General features: G+C 35.7%; 1 protein-coding gene across 1 annotated transcript in view; it reads right to left on the minus strand.

Annotated features, from left to right (window-relative positions):
- The window catches only part of MTMR9 (myotubularin related protein 9), a 55,240-nt gene that overhangs the window by 24,655 nt on the left and 6,181 nt on the right, over window positions 1–24,404 (minus strand). The window contains exons 2-4 of the mRNA XM_047091338.1: window positions 16,491–16,599; window positions 12,022–12,147; window positions 1,331–1,504 (exon numbers count right to left, since the gene is read on the minus strand). Coding sequence (XP_046947294.1) covers window positions 1,331–1,504; window positions 12,022–12,147; window positions 16,491–16,599 — 409 coding nt within the window. The remainder of the gene's footprint in view (window positions 1–1,330; window positions 1,505–12,021; window positions 12,148–16,490; window positions 16,600–24,404) is intronic.

Here is a 24,404-nt window from a genome sequence, read left to right on the forward strand (position 1 = left end):
TAAAATAAAAAAAAAAAAAAAAAAAAAAAAAAGCTGCTTGTCTATTATTTATTCTCCTGTTACCCTCTTTCACCCTGTTCAGTATTTCAGGATTTAGAAACTTATTTCCAAAGACCATCAACTATATATTTTGAAAGGTTTGATTTTGAAACCGTTCATTTTCTCAAGAAATTAATATTATACAGATCTCTTCCTTGGTGAATGGTTTAGAGTTATTTCACTTTCTCCCCATAATATATGCTGTTATCTTAACTACCTTGAAATTTAATATGATCAAGAAAGGTCATCCAGAGGATGACAATGGCTAACTCCCAGACTGCACTAACCATGTAAATGGACATATAGTATATTTAATATCCCTTTTTAAAATGCTTTGTAATGAACTCTCTAACAAACAGAAATATTACTATGCAAATGGGATAGATGATCTGATGCCAAAGTAGCAAATTTTTTGGAAATTTTTTTACACTAAATATCCATGCTTGACTTATTATCCAGGGGAAAAAAGGCAACGGAAAATGACCATAACTTATCCACTATTTTACTATTGGTTTCAAAATGAGAAGCTGAGTTTATTGACTGAGAGAAAATAAGAGGACAGAAACAGATTTAGAAAATATTTAGGAAACATACATACAGCAAGCACTATTCAATTACTGACTCCTGTGTTTACTTAAATTGTAACTAATAACGTGTCATTCTTCTCCTTTTTGAAAATAAAAATGTCTGCTCAATTTACTTTTTACAGGGAAATTTGGGTAAAAGTAATTTTAAAAAAGAATTCTACCATTATTCTGGTCAGAGAAATTTATTTTTCTACCTAACAGTGTTATTTTAAGTATCAAATAAACATTAGTTCCCTTAGTACTGAGTCCTTAAGATAAACCTGCCTGGTCTTTTTTTTTTTTTTTTAATATTTATTTATTTTTGAGAGAGAGAGAGCAGAGGAGGGCCAGACAGAGAAGGAGACACAGAATCCGAAGCAGGCTCCAGGATCCAAGCTGTTAGCACAGAGCCTGACGCAGAGCTCAAACTCACAGACTGCGAGATCATGACCTGAGCTGAAGTCGGACGCTTAACCGACTGAGCCACCCAAGCGCCCCACCTGTCTGGCCTTTCTAATTTTGAGCAGCATCATGAGAAGAATTCAAAGTCATATCCTAATCACGGAAAACACTCTACTCCTGATTCCCTAATGTTTAAAAGAAGGAAGTTCTGGCAAGGGAGACTAATCGCATCAATGAACAAGTACACAGAAAGTGGAACATTTCTAAGGAAAGATCTGCAAACCAAGGCATTCACAGATCAAGCAGCAATACTGTATACTTACCATTCCATTTTTCTTATGATAATAGCTGAGTACTGGGAAGCGTCCTCCATGCCGAAATGTAGCTACCTTCCGAAGAGCTTCATCATCAATGGATTTGGGCACTATGACAATTGGCGGGTAAGAAGGACAGACAGCAAATTCCTTATTGACATAGCTTAACCTCCATTCACTGGTCTGGAAAACACAAAATACTTCAAAGCTAAGCAAGTATCTTAATGTTACAAAACAATCTGAAAATTTTAAAGGACCTTAGACATCAATTTTCATACAATGAAGAAGCCATCTCTCGGGAATTTAATATAAGGATACCCAACCCATACTTAAAGGAGTTCTATTCTTCAGAGTCCGTTTCCTACATTGCTAGGTATTCTCCATTCCTAGAAAGTGCTTCCTTATTTTGGGCAAATGTGGCTCTGTAACTTCCTCTATTGTTTTTACATGGCTTCAGTCCCAGTTTCCTATTTCACGTGGCATCCTATTAAATATGTGAAAGACAGTTGTTTCCCCTGTAGTCGCCTATTCTCCAAGTAATATATATTTAAGCATATCCATGCTATCAAGGCCAATATCATCCCATTCATCCTTTTTGGGGGAGCATTTAACTTTATTTTTGGTATTCTTAAGTACAGCAACAGGAAGACTGTAATATTCTAGATAATGCTTAGCCAGATGATAACAATAGAGCTACTACCTACATCAAATCCCTTGTTCCCTTCTGTTATTTAAAAATGTAGAAAGACTGGTGATATCTTTCTTAAAACAATAACCACTTAATGCTAAAAAAAATTATACTTAGGAATCAATGAAATAATTTCTAACTCAATATACTGAGGACTAAGAGTATACAATATAAGATTATCAAATGACAACTTATTTTAAACATCAAAAATAGGGGCACCTGGGTGGCGCAGTCGGTTAAGCGTCCGACTTCAGCCAGGTCACGATCTCGCGGTCCGTGAGTTCGAGCCCCGCGTCAGGCTCTGGGCTGATGGCTCAGAGCCTGGAGCCTGCTTCCGAGTCTGTGTCTCCCTCTCTCTCTGCCCCTCCCCCATTCATGCTCTGTCTCTCTCTGTCCCAAAAATAAATAAACGTTGAAAAAAAAATTTAAAAAAAAAAAAAAAAAAAAAAAAAAAAAAACATCAAAAATAAAAACCACTTGAAGACAGTAAAAAAAACTTTTTACAGTTAAAAAAATAAAGTTATGAATATGCAAATTTTGATACATTCCGATAAATCAGATTTGGCTTGACATATTGGCCAAGTGGTGCAGTACCAGGAAGATAAAATTGAAGCATATTCAACATACTATAGGAAAAGAGAATTTTTTTAAAAACCTTTTTACAAGATACAATATATTTTTTAATTAAACCACTTACACTTTTCTATGTTATTCTCTTACCAATTTTAAAGACAGTTTCTAAAAAATTCATTATTTAAAAAAAGAAAAAAGGAATTTACCTGTTTCCTGTTCACCTCCATCTCGTAATTCCCTTTCCCCAGAGGTAATCATTTTCAACTCTTATAGCTTTTTATTTCCAGTGTTTACATCCAAATTTCTTTTTTTTTAATTTTTTTTAATGTTTTATTTTTGAGAGAGAGACAGAGACAGAGATGGAGCACATGTGGAGGAGGAGCAGAGAGAGACGGAGACACAGAATCCAAAGCAGGCTCCAGGTTTTGAGCTGTCAGCACAGAGCCCAACGTGGGGCTCAAACCCACCAACCGTGAGGTCATGACCTGAGCCCAAGTCGGAAGCTTAACTGACTGAGCCACCCAAGCGCCCTACATCCAAATTTCTAAATAACGTGATTATACTGTTACTTCTTGAATTTCACTATTAGACATTACTTACTGATTTCCTACTCTGGAGAATGGTATGATCATCCATTGACCTGCAATGCCACTTCCGGCATATATTAAATTAAGTTCCCATACGTAGAAGGTTTGCTATTCTGTCCCACTGGTTTATTGTAGTAAGTCCCATAGCTTTTAGAATAAACTTGATATTTAGTAGGCTAAGTCTCCTCCTCCCTCTTTGTTGTTCTTCAAGAGTACCTGAGCTTCTCTGTGCAACTTTTATCTAATTGCGTGTAAAAACCCATTGTGGTTTTATTAAGACTGCATTGATTTTATGGATTCATTTAAAGACATCTTTAAAATATTCTATCTCCCTGTCCATGAGCATAGTGTCTCTCACCTTTTTAAAGCTTACTTAATTTTTTCAACAAAGTTGTACAATTCTCTCCATAAAAGCCTTGCCTAACTTTTCTTCAATATATTCCTAGAAACCTTATATTTTTGTTGCATTTTAGTTATATGTTTTTCAAAACTGTGGTTGGTATACAGAAATGCTCACAATCTCAAGACTCTTTCAGTTTCCTGTGTAGACAAACATATAAGTAACAATGACAGTCTTGCTTCTTTCATTTCAATCTTTGTATCTTTTATTTTTCCTTCTTGTCTCAATGAACCAGCAAGTAGTGGTGGTGGACAAACTTGTCTCAGTCTTGAACTTAAAGAGAATGATAAAAGACTTGCTTTTTTGTATGTTTTTGTTTTGGGTAGCTTTATCAGACTTATCAGACAGCATTTATCAGATTATATAAATGCCCTTCAAATCCAATTCCGCTAAGAGCTTTTATCATGAATAGATGTCTAATTCTATCCAATTTTTTTCTATTCTAATTTTATTACACCATATATGTAGTTTCTCTTTTCTCTCCGACTTACTTTGTGGTATTCTCTTTGCCTTACGATTTAATAGCTGGACTACAACACATCTAACTAAAGATTTATTTTTTATTGTCTTGCATAGTGCTTCCTGGGACACTTTAAGAGTTTGTGGCTTTCATCAATTCTGGAGAACTCTCAACCATTACCTATTTGAATAGTGCCTTTCTCCCATTTTCTCTATTATCTTCTTGAACTCCCATTTAATGAATATTGGATCTTCTCCCTTTATCATTCATACATGTGTCTAACTTCTCTATCATTTTGCACATCTTCCTAGTTTCTCTGCTCTGCACTCTGAGCAATGACTTCAGATCTGTATTCTAGATCACTCTTTGTTTCCAATCAGGTACTTAACCTTACATTAAGTTTTTTCTCTTCTTTTTAATCAATTTTGAGATTTTATTATTTGTATGGAAAAATAAACTAGATCCATTTAGAGTGCATGATTTCATGAGTCTTGACAGCTATATACACTCATGAAACCACCACCACAATCAAGATAACAAACATTTCAATCATTTCCCACAAAAATCCCATGTGTATTTTTGCAGTCCATATCCTCTCCTCCACATCTCAAACTAGGAAATCATTAATCTTTTTTCAGTCACTTGTGGTGTTCTATCTAAAAAATCTTTGCCTAATCCAAGGTCATAAAGATTTTCTCCTGTGGTTTCTTCAAGAAGTTTTATAGTTTTAGCTTTTATTCCATTCGTCAATAAGTCTGCCCTTATACCAATGCCACACTCTCTTGATTATTATAACTTTACATTAAGTTTTGAAATCAAATAATGTAAATCCTTTCTTTTTCACAGTTGTTTTGACTATTCTAGTAACTTTGCATATCCACATAAATTTTAGGATAATTTTGTCAATTTCTATTAAACACACCTATTGGAATTCTCATAGGAATTGCACTGAATCTATAAAGCAATCTGGAAACAACTGTGATATTAATGAGAGGTCAGCAAACAATAGTCCACAAGCCAAATCCAGCCCACTGCCTGTTTTTATAAATAAAGTTCTATTGGAACATAGCACTACCCATTCATTGGCATGTTACCTATTGCTGTTTTCACGTTGCAACAGCAGAGTGGTGTCGTTGTAACAGAGACTGCATGACCGACAGAGCCTAAAATATTTACTTCGTGGTCCACTATGTAAGTCAGCCCACTACTGATCTTAACCCTATGGTCTTCTAATCCATGAACATGGTGTATCTCTCCATTTATTTGGATATCCTTTAACTTCTCAGCAATGTTTTGTGTTTTCCAGTGTACAGAATCTGTACCTATTTTGTTAAATTTATTCCCAAGTGTTTTATTCATTTTCAGATTGCTTGTTGCCAATAATTTAGTTCGGGTATATTTATATTGTGGGTATATTTATATTGATCACCCTTACTAAACTTGCTTATGAGTATTTTATCAATTTCTGATCTTATTTTTATGGTTTCATTCTTTCTAGTTACTTTGCTTTTTTTTTTCCCCCTAGCCTAATTTGGTGATTTTAGACCTTTTCTTCTTTTTTTTAATGTAAGCATTTAAAGCCGTAAGTTTCTCTTTAAACTTTAGCTGTATTCCACAAATTATGATGTTGCATTTTTATAACTCAGTTCAAAATATTTTCTAATCTCCCTTATGATTTCGTTTTTGACACATAGATTATTTACAAGCATTTTGTTTAATTTAGAAATATTCTGGGTATTCCTAAATACCTTAGTGTTATTGATTTCTAATTTAATTCCTTTGTGGTCAGATATTACACATTGTACAGTTTCAATTTTTCTAATACTGAAATTTATTTAATGGCCTTGCATACAGTCTCTCCTGGGAAACATACCATGTACTCTTGAATACTGTATATATTGTACAGAAGTTAGGAATGGCATTCTATAAATATCAGATAGTGTTGTTCAGATCTTCCACGTCTTGTTTTGTTGTTGTCTAGTTGTTTTTGTTTTAGTCGAGCTGTTCTATTAATTGCTGAGAGGACAGTGTTAATAATCTCATACCATGATCACAGAATTACTCATAACTTCCATCAATGTTTGCTATATATAGTTTTATCTTCAAAATTTTATTATTATGGAATGACCCTCTTTATTTGATATTTTGTGTCTTGGAGTATTTTTTTTTAATCTGGAGTAAATGCAGCTACTTCTGCTTTTTTTGTCCATGGCATGTTTTCCCATTTATTTATTTTCAACCTATGTCTTCATATTCAAAATGCATCTTTTGTACATGGCTTATGTTTAGATCTTTAATTCATTTTTTTCTTTAATTCACTCTGACAATCTTCATCTTTCGATCGGAGTGTTTAGCTCATTAATACTAAAATAGTTGTTGATATGGCTGGAATTTAGACTACCATTTATTTGTTTGTCCCTTCAGTTTCTATTGCTATTTTTTCTTTCCCACTTTCTGTTAGATTTAAATACTTTTTAGAATTACATTTCGATGTACGTATTAACTTTTTAAATTATACCTCTTCACATTTTTTAAAAAGGGATTGTTCTAGGACAGTGGTTCTCATCCAGGGGTGATTTTGCCAAGGAATAACATTCGTCAATGTGTGGAGACAACTATAGGTGGGGTGAAAAGAATCCCACTGGCATCTAGTGGTGCCAAAGATGCTGTCAAACATCCTACAAGGCACAGGACACATTCTCACGGCAAAGAATTATCTAGTGTAAATGTCAATAGTGCCAAAGTTCAGAAACCCTGCTCTAGGTATTACAATATATATCTTTAACTTAAATATTTGCCCACATTATATAAAATGTAAAAACCTTAAAATTGTACAAGTAGATTTACCCAAACAGCCACACCATAGCAGTCACCTTTAGTAAAAGCCACAATTTCCAAACAGAATAGATCTACATACACTATTAACATCACAGAGGCAAGCTGTAACCTTTATTCAAATAATCACGTATATGTTAAAGACATTAAAAAGGAAAAAAAAAATAGCCTGTTGTATTTACCTACGTATTTAGCATTTCCAATATTCTTCAATAAGTCTAAATATTCAAGTTTCCCTCTGGTATTATTTCCCTTCAGTCTGAAGAAGTTCCTTTAACATTTCTTATGGTAAAGTCTTCTTGGCAACAAATTCTTAGTTTCCTTTTAATCTGAAAATGTCTCACCTTCATTCTTGAAAGATACTTTCACCACATGCAAAACTCAAGGTTGGCAGGTTTTCTTCCTTTCAGCACTTTATAGTTTTCTCTTCTGGTTGCCATGATTTCTGATCAACAGTCCACGTTCATTTAAATTGTTGTCTCTGTGTATGTAATGTGGTGTTCTTACCTGGAAGCTTTCAAGATCTCTTCACCATTGTTTTTTGATGGTTGGACTATGATGTGCCTATGCATGGTTTTCTTCAAATTTATCCTGTCTGGGGCTTGCTGAATCTTGTTGAATTTATATTCATTCATCAAATTTGGAAAGTTTTAAATATTATTTCTTTAAATATATTTTCTACCTTACTCTCTCTAGTCTCTCCTTCTCGTTCTCCAATTACACATATGCTAGGCATTTTGATATTGTTCCACATCTCTGAGGCTCTGCTTATTTTAGTGTAACTTCTTCCCTCCCTCTTCTTTCTACTAAATAATTTCTATTGCTCTAATTTCAAGTTCATTGGTTCTATCCTCTGTCATCTCTACTTTTTAGCTCAGCCAGTGAATTTTTAATTTCAGATTAATATTTTCTATTTCTCTGTTGATATTATCTGTCTTTTCTTTGGTTTTAAGCATATTTTCCTTTCTGAGAAATTGGACAGTTTTAAGAGCTGCTTTTTAGTCTTTGTGTGATAATTTGAACATATGACCCATCTTGGGGTTGGTACTTGTCAACTTTTTTCTTCAGAATGGGTCATAATATCCTAGCTCAATTTTATTTTTTATTTATTTATTTATTTATTTTTTTTGTTTATTTATTTTTGGGACAGAGAGAGAGCATGAACGGGGGAGGGGCAGAGAGAGAGGGAGACACAGAACCGGAAACAGGCTCCAGGCTCCGAGCCATCAGCCCAGAGCCTGACGCGGGGCTCGAACTCACGGACCGAGAGATCGTGACCTGGCTGAAGTCGGATGCTTAACCGACTGCGCCACCCAGGCGCCCCCTAGCTCAATTTTAGATTGTACCCTGGACATTGTCAATGTTATGTTGTGGAAACCCTGCATTCTATTATAGTCTTCTGAAGAGAGTTCATGTTTTTTGTTTCAGTAGGCAAATAACTTCATTAGATTTAAACTGCAAATTCTGTCACACCTGAGGTGCATGGCAGCTCAGATCTTGGTTCTGACTGATCTCAGTCTACCCCATGCAAGCAAGGTTCAAGATCAGCCTGAAGTTCAAGGCTGCACACAAAATCAAGGTTCCCCTTCTCTGGCTCTCTGGTTGCCCCAAACGGTTCACCCGGCTCCTCCCACCAGAAGAAGGTGGGCTTTCTATTGGAACGTTAGCTGTTCCACATTATCAATGCCACAACTATGCTGACCTGAGGACAAAGCCGCCCAAAGAGAAATCCCACTCTGGCATTCACTGTCTCTATGTTTTGATTCCTCCAAAATAATGCTGCTTTCTGTTCAATTACCAGAGCTTTCAGATGGCAGTTTTTTTGTGTTTTATTCATAGTTTGTCATCTATCTCTGCAGGAGGTCTTGTGAGATAGGAGCTACTCAATCAAAAGGAGGACCTCATCACCTTTTTATATATAATTTCTAAAGTGGTAGATTGGGGGAGTACACATATACTGTGTATGTGTACTTCAACAAAGTACCTGAAACAATCTTTCATGATATCCTAGAATAAAAAGTATGCTTAACATAGGAGGAACTCTAGAGATCACTTTGTTCAATACTTTCACTTTGTAGACATTGAATCGGAGTCCCAGAAAGTCAAGCAGCCAATAATATATCTGGGATGCAACCCACAATATCCTGATAGCTAGTTTTAGTACTAATTCAATACCACACATTTCTTTTGGACATAATAATGAAGTAGGGACTGGCTAATATTATAAAGTTTTTACATGGTAAAAAAAAAAAAACTTACTCAAAGAATATTAAGTGATAGATGTCTAACCTGGCAGAGGATTTTTAATGATACATAGAAGGCTTTCCTGTCCTTCTGCCCTATCCTGAATAAATACACATTCCTACATTCATTCACTCAACAAATATTTACTCTTCGTTGATCATATGCTAGCAATACAGTAGAAAACAAGAATGACATTGTTCCTGCCCTTGTAAAGTTAATATTCTAGCAGCTTATATTCTATGCCGTGAAAGAGAAAATAAACAATGAGTAAGAAGCTGTCCACACTGTTGACTCCCTCCTACGTGAAACTTGCTCTTTTCTTGGATTTTTCCTCCATTTACCTCTTAAATGGTTCAATCCTTAGCATCCTTTTTACTTTAGATGCTCCTTAGGCAATCTCAGTTTCTCCTCATGGTTTCTACAATGTATTTGCTGGTTAGTCTCAGTTTTTCATTTTTAACACATCCCTCAAGTAAGCTCTAGACTATCTCTTGTATACATTCAATGACGTGTACCATACAGGCCATTCAAATTGCCATGCCCCAAACTAAACTGAACTCATTCCCTCTACACATATTTCTTTTTCTGCCTTTCCTATCTCAGTGGTAGCATCCTTTTCACATCCAGTAAGTGGGTCACCAACGCCTTTTAATTCTACTTTCTGAATCTTTCTGTGCTATATCCAACCACCTTTATATTATTACAGTAGCCTCTTAAGCAGTTTCTTGGCATTTTGCTTCAGAATTGATTTTCTGTAACACAAATTTAATTATGGCATTTTCCCTGTGCCTTGCGGATACTTTTGTCAGCACTTATTTTTATTGTACTTGATTACTTAAATAATTGCTAGACTTTGAACAAGTAGAAGGAAGGAACCATGCTTTGCTCATCTTAAATTTCCATAATCTAGTAATACCTCAAACAAGGCATTGAAGATGTTCTCATTAAATCTGTGGATTACAAAATTTGCAGGAAAATACCAGAACTTCAAACATACAAAGTGCTTAAATAATTAGCTGAGCCAAAAAGAAAATGTCTACAAGGAGAAGTAATGAATCTGAGTAAAAATTAGTACGTAAATAAAATAACAGAAACATAGGGAGGATCCCTTAGTAACACATGTGAGATGCAGGAAATTTCACTTATTTCATTAGTAACTTAATTCTCAAAAATGCTGATTCAAACTTAAGCTGCCTTAAAGTACCAGCCATAGTTCCAATCTACACCAAGTGTTATGGGTACCATATGTTTAAGAGAATAAATGACAAACTGAAGGCCCTGTTGGGAAGAGCAACCAGGATAGTGTGGGGACCTGAGGTCACTGTTACTAGAAGAAAAGTTGAGGTAAATACTGACATTTAATCTACAGAAAAGAAAACTTCATGGGAACATAAAAGTTCTTAATTTGAGGAACAGTTCATGGTAGAGGATTAAGATAAATTGGGTAACACAAGGTAACATCAGAAACATTGGCTCTGTGTACAGGGAGACAGAGCTCAGCTCAGCATAAGAGCTGTCCCCAAACGGGGCATCATTGTGTTTTTGCGAATTCTCCTGCACTAAGAGTTCAAGCAGAGGCTAAACAACAACATCATGGTTGTTTTTTCGAACAGGAGATTTCTGCACAGAATAGGAGACTAACTTGAATGTTGAGTTGTAGAATGTAGAATTACACTGGTTCACTCACAGCACCTATCTCCAAGATAAATCACAGGCAGGTCATCTGTATGGACAGTTTTGGGTAACCAAGCAAATCATCCAGACATCTCTCTTTCTGACCAGCATGTGACAGCCATTTGCCACCTAGGAAATAATTGAGGATTCCCCTAAGGTAACCATTAGGTGGCAGTTGACACAACAGAAAAGCATCATGCATTTAAGAGTGTTTACTATGCGGGCACCTGGGTGGCTCAGTCGTTTGGGCGTCCAACTTCGGTCAGGTCATGATCTCACAGCTCACGAGTTCAAGGACTGCGTCGGGCTCTGTGCTGACAGCTCAGAGCCTGGAGCCTGCTTTGGATTCTGTGTCTCCCTCTCTCTGCCCCTCCCCCGCTTGCTCTCTGTCTCTTTCTCTTTCTCTCAAAGATAAATTAAAACATTAAAAAAAATTTTTTTTAAAAGAATGTTTACTATGCAGTTTGTAATGCAATAAAAACACTAAATGTAAGTGTAAATACAGGTAGTTATCCACAAACTACACAAAAATGCCCCATAAATAAGAATGTGAACTTCTTGTTCCTTTGACACTTTGCTTGCCATGAACATCTTTATTCTTTAAATTACATAGCACCCTGGTCCCTACTTCTTCATCCCCATACCCCGCCCCACCCCCACTGGGTCCATTTACATAGGTGTGATGGAAAAAGAAAGAAGTAAAATAGTGAAGAATGAGAAAGAAAACCTGGTTCTAGTAACATGGTCTTAATAACCCAAGTTTTAAAAACATAAAAATTATCCCACAGAAACAAACGTGATCTATGTTTCTCTAATGCTGTCTTAGGTACACAGTGGGTTCAACAGATTTCTTTGGGATAGCTCAGACCCTAATTACTACATATAAAATTATATCTATGGAGACACTTTTAAAATAATCAACAATTAATTCAAACATGTCAGGATTACCTTTATGAAGATCTTAATGTTTTATCAATGTCATTTTCGAAATTAAAAAAGTAATATTTGGAATACAGCAAATCCACTAGTGGAAAAATCACTTGAGCTACAGCATTGAAAATAAATTACGCAAATCTCTGAATGGCAGAAGTTGCATTACTAATCACTACCAGAAATTTCTTTTAGGCATAGATAAGCCAACAACACCTTATTACTTGTCAAAAGGAAGTGATCATTTTCACAAGTAAGGTGCTGGGTTATTTCTCATTACATATAGATCTCTCAGAAAAGTTAACTCACAGCTGAAGAGTAGAGTTCAAACTCTTGCTCAGGAAGGAAAGAATGCCAGCCATCTTCTATCACTTCAAACATGGGTCGGTAAAAGAAAGGGTACATCAGAGTGATAGAGTCCAAGGTAGACAGTGCCTAGGGCATAAAAAGGAAATTAAAGAAAGGAAAAGGAACATACCGCAATTTCAACACTTTCTAACTGCCAAATTGGTATTAAATATGATCAATAATGATACACACCCAATATATTTCTCTAACGTTGCACTTACCACTAGATATATAGTTTATTGAAGCTAATTTCCATGCTTTTAGCATCTAACAAGGTATGTATCTGGCACATAACATACACTCAGTTATCATTTGCTGAATGAACACAAGGACAAGAAAAGTGTGTACACCTATTCTAGGAGAAAAACTAAATAACTCCTTTTGACACCACTTAACAAAGCCTAATAAAAAGGTCCAAATATTTCTGGAAATCAGAAAATAAACACATTTTGTTAGCAAGCAAGGTCATGGCTCAAAATCCCAGCTATCAACTGTATCAACATATGTAAATTACATAAAATCAGTGTCTGTTAATAACCATAAATAAGGGTGTCACAGGTAAGTGGCCAAAGAGTCAGACTAGAGCCAAACTGCTAGACTCAAATTCCAGATCCCAGTGCAATAATGGTTAACTAATGTAACCACTCTAATGCCTCCATTTCCTTAGCTCAAAAATGGGGGGAATTAAAATACCTATCTCATAGGGCTATTGGTAGCATTAAGAAAGATAACGTATATAACAGGCCTGTTAATAATAGTGCCTGGCACATGATAAACCCTGAAATTGATCTTGGCAATTATATGCTTCACATATCCTATGCACCACATATGCTCCATCAATGTTCATGTTCTACCTTCTTAGAATGATATGCCATTTGGTCATGTATCATATCATCTTTATGTTACAATGACCCATTCTCAAGCTGCGGCATTAACTCTATGGTTCCCAAAAGAGCCTGTGTTCATCTGGAACTCTTGAATTCTGGGTAATACCACCAAGAAAATCTGACTAAATGGGAGGAACAGACAGATGAAATATCCTCCAGGTGATGGAGGCTATTTCAACCTTCTGACAGGGGAGTTATGAAAAGCACTTCTATGGCCGCAAAAAAAGGCACCAAAATCAATTAGCATAATTCAAATTCCAGGAATTATGGAGACACTCTTCTGGAGGAGGGCGGGGCCCCAACATCATGCTAGTTCCCCAAAACTCTCAGAATAAAGCTACCTCCCTCTAGGTCACAGAAGGATCAGTCTCACAAAAGAATGGGCCCAAGCCTTAGTAAAAAATAGACTGGACATGTAGTTCAACAACTTAACAAAAACATCCCCATCCAAAGCTATTCTTCTGTCTGTTCATAAATCATGACAACTTCCCCCCAGAGCTCATAAAACAGAAAATATGGAGAAGCAGGGCTGGATAATCCATTATCCACTCCTGTAGAGTCTTTGGCTTCCAATCACACTAAACAGAAACAGAATGGCCAGTGTCCACATCTGACCTAGGCCAGAACTGTCATCGTTCAGGACAAACATTATTTAATTGGTTTACTTTTTTAATTGGTTTAAGATATTTTTTGCAATATTTAAAAAATCTTTTTTCATCTTTGCTGAGGTAAAACTACCAAAACTAAGAGATATTTCAAGTGATGATCTGACACACTGTGAAAGGACTCCCCCATTGAGTCAATTAACATGTCCATCACCTCACATATTTACCTTTTGTTGTTAAGAACATTTAAGTTCTACTCTCTTAGAAAATGTCTGTTATACAATACAGTGTTATCAACTGGAGGGACCATGGTATATATTAGATCTTAAGACCTTATTCATCTTATAACTGCAAGTTTGTAACTTTTACCAACCTGTCCCTATTTCCCCAGCCTGCAACAACCACTTTTCCACTCTGTTTCTATTAAGTTTTGTTTTTGTTTTTTAGGATTCCACCTATAAGTAATAACATGCAATTATTTGTCTTCTCTGCCTGATTTCACTTGACACAAAGCCCTCCAATTTCATTCATGTTGTCACAAATATTAGGATTGCTGTTTTTTAAGGCTGAATCATATTCCATTATATATATAGATATGTGTCACATTTTCTTTATCCAGTCATCTGTTTACAGATACTTAGGGTATTTCCATATTTTGGCGAATATGAATAATGCTGCAATGAACAGTGGAGTACAGATACCTCTTTGAGATAATGATCTTGTTTTCTTCGGCTATATATCCAGAAGTGAGACTGCTGGGTCACATGGTAGTTCCATTTTTAATTTCTTAAGGAACCTCCTACTGTTTGCATACTGGTACAATCATGATTTTTTTTTCTAACTTTTTAAAATGTTTTATTTATTCTTGAGAGAGAGACAGTATGAGCGGGGGAGGAGCAGAGCAAGAGAGGGACACAGAATCTGAAGCAGGCTCCAGGCTCTGAGCTGTCAGCACAGAGCCCGATGCGGGGCTCGAACTCACAGAGGGTGAGATCATGACCTGAGCTGAAGTCGGACGCTTAACCAACTGAGCCACCCAGGTGCCCCGTGATTTTTAATGCAAGTCAGCAGTCACTTTAGCAGATAATAAGCACTCATATTCTGACTTGTTGTGATCACAATTTGTACCGCTAGAGGTAGGACTTTTCCTTTAAACTCATTAACGCTGAAAGAACTGAAAACATTTCAACTCCAAAAGACAGTAGAAACTACATAGAAAAAAGCTCCATCAGCCTTCCTACTACGATTTAGAAAAATGAGCACTTGCAAGTTATTACTCCAGTGGGATTCTATTTATGGCAGCAGAATATATTTGGGTATATGGATTCTTGATTGCAAAGAACAGTTCAACTGTGCTATATAAGAAATTCACTTATTACTTCCAAGTTATATCAAGATATATAGGGGAGATGGGAAAGAAATTAGATACCAGCAAAAGGCAAGAGGCCACGTTCACTATGGACATTTACTACGTTATAAAAATAACCAGCAGAGCATTCACTTCCCAAGGTCAAATTAGGAGAATGGCTCGTAATTCATAGCTTCTTTTCAGCTGTAAGGGTTTCTATATAATCAGTTTCTAAAGGATTTTAGGTACTATATACAGCTAATGAAACAACTGATTAGTGTCAGATGCTAACAAAGCTAAGTAAATGCAATCAGAAAGTGGGTTAATAGCTTTGCCCTATATTTCTTCACCACTATCCTTCACCATATGCGATTTCACTGACACCCACCAACCAGCTATCTTGTAACCCATAAAACAGATAAAAAGAAAAATGCAGACTGGCCAGTGAAAATCCAAAACCCACAACTGAAAAAAAAACAAAAACAAAAAACAGGCTGAAATGAAATGGGTAGCATTTCCTCGCCCAAAGAGCAGGACAGTATTTCAGCTTAACTGCCTAGAAACCACACTGTGTTTCTTACCCATGTTAGCGAATGTGGCCAAATCAACATTACTCTGTCACTTCCAAATGACAGATATGTAAGACAAACAGTTCAGCTCATCTTCTCATTTCCTTTAGGGAAAATTTAGCAAAGGCAGAAGGTAAAATGGTTACATGCCATTTTCTCAGCACCACAACAGTTGTTTTTTTATTTCTCTATTCTTGTTTAGAAACCAAACATGATCCTAGTTCTAGATTTTTAAACCTTTCTGCCTCCTTTTAATAGTTAAGCCACTAGCATTTGTTTTGGATACAAAGACCAGATTAGTCACTCATAGCCGGAGGGAAAAGAAATCAGTGTGTCTATAATTATCTAGAAAATACCATAAACATAAAGTTAATTACTATAATTTAGTAGCAATGATTTAAAATAAGGCAATTTAAAATTTGAGTGTAAACCAAAATAGTTGGTTTGAATGGGGAAGAAAATGAAGTGAGCTCCTCAATTTAAATATTAAATTATCCAAGTAAAATTTCTATTATTTGAAATCTGAAGAGACAGTCAATACTGTTTATACAAATATAAAACAAACACACTTTTTAGTCTTAGGCAAACATTTGCCTAAGACAAGCAAACATTCTCTGTTTGCTTCAGACTTGCTAAAAACAAACACAGGGCTATAATCACTGGTGATAATTATTTGCTTTGATAAAAGAAGTAACTTCCAACAAAAGCCTTACCATATCCACATACAATGGATTATCATCCAGCCTTAAAAGGGAAGGAAATTCTGTCAAATGCTACAATGAGTGAACCTGGAGGAACAAGGAACCCAGAACACTAAAAACTGCTGTAAGTCAATAAAATCCTAATACATTCCTATAACAATGAATCCGGGTGAGGCTTTTCCTAACAATTTTCAATATGTGAGTCATAGAACATGACCAAATATCTAGTAAAACAAACATAAGAGCTATACTGAGTAAGAATATAAGGTTCTTTTTTATTACTATTTACTTTCACCAGATTTTGCTTCTGAAACATTTACCTCAATGGAACTGGCAATATTCAAACATTCCTCCATTCCAGGAATATCCAACTGAATTATTCGAAAGTCTTTACATTTTATGATGATGGTACCCAGTGGTCCCACAAATCTGTAAAAAATTACAAATTATGCTTAGGAACATATACATTTCTATCTTTTTTAAAAAAAAGTATATTTATTTATTTTGAGAGAGAGGAAAAGGGAATCCTAGGCAGACTTCACACTGTCAGTGTGAATCTCAATACAGGACTCAAACTCACAAACCAAGAGATCATGACCTGAGCTGAAATCAAGAGCTGGATGCTTAACCAACTGAGCCACCCAAGCACCCCTATATATGTCTCTATCTTTAAGCATATGATTATTTCCTTGAAAAAAGAATGTAGAAAAAAGAATTACCATCTACATTCACCTTTCTTCTCCCCAATTAGTCTAGTTAGGGAAGAGGCAAGCCTGCATTACTAAAATGTGAGCCATAAATTATTCTAAATATATGTACTTAAAAACATTTCAAATTCATAAAGTAATTCATACTAGGCCAATTCATTTAATGAAAATTATTTGGGACCTTGCTTCAAAGAATGAAGAAAAAAGATCTGTAATTAATGTGGTAAGTGTTTGTACAGAGGTATTTCTGAAACATAGGAAAACACTTCATTTCAGATTTTACTTACTTCCAAGTTTAATAGTTGATTTTAAATATAAATATCTCTTTTTCAGTCTTTAAAAACTATTAGCTTGCAATATCTACTCTAAATCAATGTCATATCTAATCACAAATTTTGTATCAGTAAATTTTGTGCAAATGTAACTTTACCTTTATTGGAATTTTCATCTTTTATTGTAGTTGTTTTGTTTTGTCAGTACTTGCTAACAGCTCTGATTTTTCTTTTGCTTTGCCACTGGTTGGCCCTAAATCTTTTCCATTAATAGTTCTGGGTATTCCTTAACTAGGAATTCTTAGATTGTCCAAATGCTGTTCATTTAACCTACTTTTTGCCCAGTTTAGAAAGACATCTCCTACAGCCACTCTTCTGAACGCCATCTGAATTGTAAGCATCCCTATGCCTCTCACCACTGCGTTGTTAATTTGGACAAGCAGACGTTATCAGCACGGGTCAAATCCTAGTAAAGATAATTCCACCAGACATCCACAACCTATCAACACACTAGAATGCCGCTTATAAAATTTATTTTGAAAACTCACATTCTTGGCACTTCTACTTCTGGCAAAGGTAGAGTAACAGGGACCAGACTTACCTTCCCACCTGAAACAACCAAAATAACTGGACAAAATATAAGAACAGTTTTCAAGACACTGGACATCAAGCAACAAAGAACAGAGATCTCTGGGAGATGGGAAACAAGATGAGTCCTACAAATACCCCAGTTTACTGTTTTGAGTTCCAGGCCACAGGAGAGGGAACCTGGGTGGGGCTGATAGTCTGAGGAGAGCATCTATATTAAAAAAGAAAGTTTCATAATAGTGACTTCAGATTCCAGGATACTAGGAAAAGAAGGGCAAATTAAATCCAAAGCAGAAGACATTAAATAATAAAGATCAGAGCCAAAATCAATGAAAGAGAAAAAAGAAAATTATAGGGAACAAGAAAAGCAAAAATGATTGTTTGAAAACAATAAAAGCAATAAACCACTTGCCAAAGTGATCAGGAAAAAAGAAAATCTGTCTCAATTTACCAGTACCAGTAAGGAGAGAAACGAGAATCTCTACAGATTCTACAGGCATTAAAAACATTAAAGGAAATACTAGTAACAACTTTATGCCAATAAATTCAACAAGGGAAATGATATGGACAAATTCCTAGAAGACACAAACTCAAGGAGAACCTAATTAGTTTTATAGCTATTAAATAAACTGAAATGTTCATTAAAATCTCCTCCCTACTACCACCAAAACAAACAAACAAACAAAAAACAAAAACAAAATAACCTTCAGGTCTAGGTGGCTTCACTGATGAATTCTACAAAACGTTTAAGGAAAAAATACTATTCAAGACAAACTCTTCCAGAAAGTTGAAGAAAAGGCAATTATTTATCAATTCATTCCATGGGGCCAGCATAACCCTAATATATTTATTAAAAAAAAAAACACATTACAAGAAAACTACAGACCAATATATTTCATGAACTCAGATGCAAAATTTCTAAACAAAATATTAGCAAATTAAATCCAACAATACATGAAAAGGATAATACATCATAAACAATTGGGGTTTATCATTTGAAAATCAAAGCAATTTATCATATTGCCAAATTAAAAAAGAAAAACACCACATGATCATCTCAATAGATATAGAAAAAGCATTTGACAAAAGTCAACATCTATTCCTGATTTTAAAAAACAAAAACAAAAAACCCCACCTCTCAGCAAACTAGGAACAAAAGGAAACATCTTCAACAGCATTTACCAAAACAAAACAAAACAAAAACAAAACAACCCTACTACTAATTACAGACTTAACAGTGAAAACTAAATACTTTTTCACTAATATCAGAAATAACAGAGATGTTCACTCTCACCACTTCTATTCAACATTGTATTGACAGTTAATAGCCAGTGCAATAAGGCCAAAACAAAAGAAAACAACAACAACAACAAAAAAAAAAACACAAAAAAACAAAACCAGAATGAATAAATGGCATCCAGACTGAAAACAAAGAAATAAAATGGTCTTTAGTTGCAGATGACATGATTGCCTATTTAGAAAAGCCAATGAAAAATACATAAAAGCTATTAGAATTAAAAGATGAGTTTAGTAAGGCTGCCAGATACAAATTCAATACACAAAAATCAATAGTATTTCTATACACTATCGCAACAATTGTTTAAAACACCCAGGATTCGGGTTTTATTCAGGATGGTGAGGCTGATAGATCAGGAGATAACTGTCACTGAAAAGTTATTTTGTTACTCACATTTCCCAACAGGAGAGGCAAACTATGTCACTCAGAGCCACATGGGGAAGCATCTGGGACAGTCAGGAGGCAGAAAGAGCGAGAGGAAAGGATGGGCCAGAACTTCTGTGATGTTTCACAGAAAAGAATGGGAAAGGCAGGGTAGGTGAGCCGAGCAAGTTTAGGATTAGAGTTTGAATAATTCTGTCAGGCTCTGGGTTATACCAGTGATCCCTGGTTGTCTGGTACCTGGCCCTGGAAGAATTTAGGACAGGAGAATAGTGGTCCTGACTGCAGAAGCCTGATAAGAGGAAGCAGATGCAGGTATGGACTTGAGATTGGTTGGTCTGCATATCAAAGGTGTGCTTGCAGGCAATTTTCTTGCTATCTCTAGGAAATAGCTAACCCTGAGTGGAAGCAGTCCCACTCCAGGTCTGCAAGGGGCTTAAGACATCAATGTATTATAAAATACAGAAAGTAAAAAACATAATTAATACATATGAGCAATTAGAAATTGAAATTTTTAAAATACCATCTGAAAGAGCATCTAAAAATGTGGAACAGAGGAAAATCTGTCAAAAGATGCCTAAGATCTGTAAGTGAAAATTACAACACATCACTGAAAGAAATTTAGGAAGACCTAAATAAAATAAATGGAGAGATTCACTTTGTTCATGGGGCAGAATTAAGAATTAATATTAAGAATTAATATTAAGAATCTCAATATTAAGATATCAAATGTTAACTCTTACCAAATTCATTTATCAACAGATTGAACACAATTCTCATCAAAATCAGAGGCTTTTTTTAAAGGAACTGACAAGCTGATTCTAAAATTCATATGGAAATGCAAATGACCTGAAATAGACACAATTTTAATTAGAACAATTATGTAATACTACATAATTTCAACTTAATATAAAGCTACTGTAATTAAGACAGTATGGTAGTGTGGTAACAGCATCAAGATAAACAGATCAATGAACCAGAAAAAAGAGTCTAGAAACAGTTCTATTTATATATGGACAAAGATGCAAAGACAATGCATTGAAAAAAGGGCAAAACAATCAGATATCTATATGCAATATATGTACATGCACACATATATATGTATATGATAAACCATATATAAAAACTCAAAATGTATCATATACATAAAGATAAAACCTAAAACTATAAACGTGCTAGAAGATAAAGAGAAAAAATCTTTGTGACCTTGGGTTAGGCAATGATTTCTAAGATAAGACACCGCAACCCCAATCTATAAAAGAACTGGTAAATTGGGCTTCTTCAAAATTTAAGTCATTTTCTCTTTGAAAGACACTGTTAAAGAGCATGAAAAGCCAAGCCACAGACAGAAAATATTTGCAGATCTTATATAATAAAAGACTTGTATCTAAACTATATATTTTTATTTATTTTTTTTTTAATTTTTTTTTAATTTTTTTTTCAATGTTTATTTATTTTTGGGACAGAGAGAGACAGAGCATGAACGGGGGAGGGGCAGAGAGAGAGGGAGACACAGAATCGGAAACAGGCTCCAGGCTCTGAGCCATCAGCCCAGAGCCCGACGCGGGGCTCGAACTCCCGGACCGCGAGATCGTGACCTGGCTGAAGTCGGACGCTCAACCGACTGCGCCACCCAGGCGCCCCTAAACTATATATTTTTAAAAACACTCAAAACTCAGTAAAGGGAAAGATTCTGGGAAGATGGTGGAATAGAAAGCACCAGGAATCTGTCTCCCAACCTAGACAGCAATTTCATTGGCGTGATCTGTTTGATGTGACTGTTTTATAACTGTAGAGTCTATTAAGGCTTGCAACTTCCAGAGTTCCAGAGACCTGGATGGTAAGTTTTGGATACATTCAGCTCTTAGCAAAATAGCAGCTATGCATCCTACCCATGAGGTGGGCAGCTGTGCACACGTTCCTGGAGCAACTTACAAACAGCTTGCAGAAGCTAGGTTGGGCAAAAAAGACCCTGTCCTCCAAACATCAGAGAAAAGAGATCCTGTCCTACAAATATCAGGATTTGTGTGCTAATAACTGATTGCTGCTTCTGATCACAGAAGAGCAGAGGCCAGTGGATATCTGGTTATTGCATCTGTTATTGCATCTTTCCCCATTGTTGTAAGCCTCTCCCCAACAAGTGACTTCCAGAGTTTTAAACAACAGTCCCCTTTCCCCTCCCTGCCTGCATTTCGTTTTTCACTCTTCTCCTTTCAGGAGACAGACATTAAAGACTAAGACATTCAAAGACAATTACATAAATCAGGAAAATTAGGATTGTAAATGCCCAGGGAAAGGCTCAGAAAAAACCCTAAGATGACCTTAAATTTATACTCTAGGCTGATCCTTGGCATAGAGAAAGCTTACAACAATAAATAACAACATCAACAACAACAATAAGTAAAAACAACAAAACAACAACAAAAAAAGAGCAAACCTTGGGGAAGGAGAAAAACATGATTTCCAGAATCACCACATTATTAGATCAAATGTTCAATGTTCAACCAAAAAAAAAAAAAAAAAAAAAACACACAAAGCATACAAATAAACAGGAAAGTATGGGACAGTCAAAGGAAAAAAATACATCAACAGAAACTTTCCCTGAAAAAGACGTGATGGCAGATACACTAGACAATGATTTTAAAACAATTGTCTTAAAGATGCTCAAAGAACTAAAGGAAGATGTAGAGAAAGTCAAGAATGTGATGTGTGAACAAAATGGAAATATCAATGAAGAGAGAGAAAACCTAAAAGGAAACCAAAAAGAAATGCTGGGGCTGAAAAGTGCGATAACTGAAATGAAAAATTCACGAGAGGGATTCAAAGGCAGATGTGAACAGGCAGAAGAAAAATCAATGAAACTGAAGATAAGAAAATGAAAATTATTGAGTCTGAGGAACAGAGAGAAAAGATTGAAAAAAAGAGAACAGAGCCTAAGGGACCTGTGGGATACCAACAAGAGAACCAACATACACATTGTGGAAGTCCCAGAAAGAGAAGAGAAAGGGAGAGAGAGAATATTTGAAGAAATAATAGCTGAAAAATTCCCCAATTTGATGAAAGACATGAATATAAACATCCAAGAAGTTCAACAAAATCCAGATAAGATAAACTCAGAGAACCACATCAAAACACATTTTAATCAAACTTTCAAAAGACAAGGAGAAAATTTTGAAAGCAGCAAGAGGGAAGTAAATTGTCACATACAAGGGAGCCACAATAAGATAATAAACAGACTTCTCATCATAAACTTTGGAAGCCAGAAGACAGTGAGCTAATATATTCAAAGTGCTAAAAGAAAAAATTGTCAACTAAGAATCTTATATCCAGCAAAAGTGTCCTTCCAAAGTGAGGGAGAAATTAAGATAATCCCAGATAAACAAAAGTTGAGGCATTTATGACCACTAGAGCTACCTTACAAGAAATGCTCAAGGGTGGGTACCTCAGTGGCTCAGTAAGTTAAGCATCTGACTTCAGCTCAGGTCATGATCTCATGGTTCCTGAGTGTAAGCCCTGCATCAGGCTTTTTGCTGACAGTGCAGGGCCTGCTTGGGATTCTCTCTCTCTCTCCCTCCTTCTTTGCCCCTCCCCACTTTATGCTTTCTCTCTCAAAATAAACTTAAAAAAAAAGAAAAAGAAAAAGAAATGCTCAAGGGAGTCCTACAGGATTAAATGAAAGGACAGTAGGCAGTAATTTGAAGTTATATGAAGAAATAAAGATCTCAATAAAGGTAAACACATGGGTAATTATAAAAGTTAATATGTAATAATGGTGTGTAATTGCACTTTCTGTTTTCTACATGATTTAACAGATTAGTACATTCAAAGAAAAAATTATTAGTATAAAAGTTAATATTATTGTATTACTGTAACTTTGGTTTATACCCCCAAATTTTGTTTACTACATAATTTAAGAGAGTAATGCATTTTCAATAATTATGAGTTTATGTTTGGGGGCATACAATGTATAAAGATGTAATTTTGTGACATTAACAATGAAAAAAAAAAGTAGGGACAGACCTATAAAGAAGTAGATTTTTTGTATGCTATTGAAGTTAAGCTGGTATAAATTCAAACTAGAGTGTTATAACTTCAGGATGTTAAATGTAATGCCTATGATCATCTCAAAGAAAATAGCTACAGAATATACATAAAAGTAGACAAGAAAGAAATTTAAATATTTCACTACAAAAAATCAACTACAAAATAGAACAGTAATTAAGGGACTAAAAAGCTATAAGGCATATAGAAAACAAATAGTACAGGGGCGCCTGGGTGGCTCCATTGGTTGAGTGTCTGACTTCTGCTCAAGTCATGATCTCGCAGTCTGTGCGTTCCAGCCCCGCGTTGGGCTCTGTGCTGACTGCTCAGAGCCTGGGGCCTGTTTCAGATTCTGTGTCTCCCTCTCTCTCTGACCCTCCCCCATTCATGCTCTGTCTCTCTGTCTCAAAAATAAATAAACATTAAAAAAAAAATTAAAAAAAAAAAGAAAACAAACAGCACAGTAACAGAAGTCCCTCCTTATCAAAAATTACTTTAAATGTAAATGTATTAAACAAACCATTCAATCAAAAGACAGAGACTGGAAGAATGAATAAAAACATGATCTGGGGGTGCCTGGGTGGCTCAGTTGGTTAAGCATCCTACTCTTGATTTTGGCTCAGGTGGGATCGAGCCCTGCATTGGGTTCCACACTGAGTGTGAAGCCTGCCTCGGATCCTCTCCCTCTGCCCCTCTCCCCCACTCACACACTCTCTCTTATCAAAATAAAATAAAAAACTTTTTTAAAAAATGTGTTTAGGGACACCTGGGTGGCTCAGTTGGTTGAGCACCTAACTCTTGATTTCAGCTCAGGTCATGATCTCGCAGCCGTGAGATGGAGCCCTGTGTCAGGCTTTGCACTGACAGCATGGAACCTGCTTAGGATTCTCTCTCTCTGCTCTTCCCCTGCTCTCTCTCTCTGTCTCCCTGCTCTCAAAATAAATACAC

This window comes from Lynx rufus, unplaced genomic scaffold, assembly GCF_022079265.1.
Source record: "Lynx rufus isolate CCGP_SWC_20201006 ecotype Redwood Valley unplaced genomic scaffold, mLynRuf1.p SCAF_3, whole genome shotgun sequence".
In the NCBI taxonomy this organism is placed as follows: Eukaryota; Metazoa; Chordata; class Mammalia; order Carnivora; family Felidae; genus Lynx; species Lynx rufus.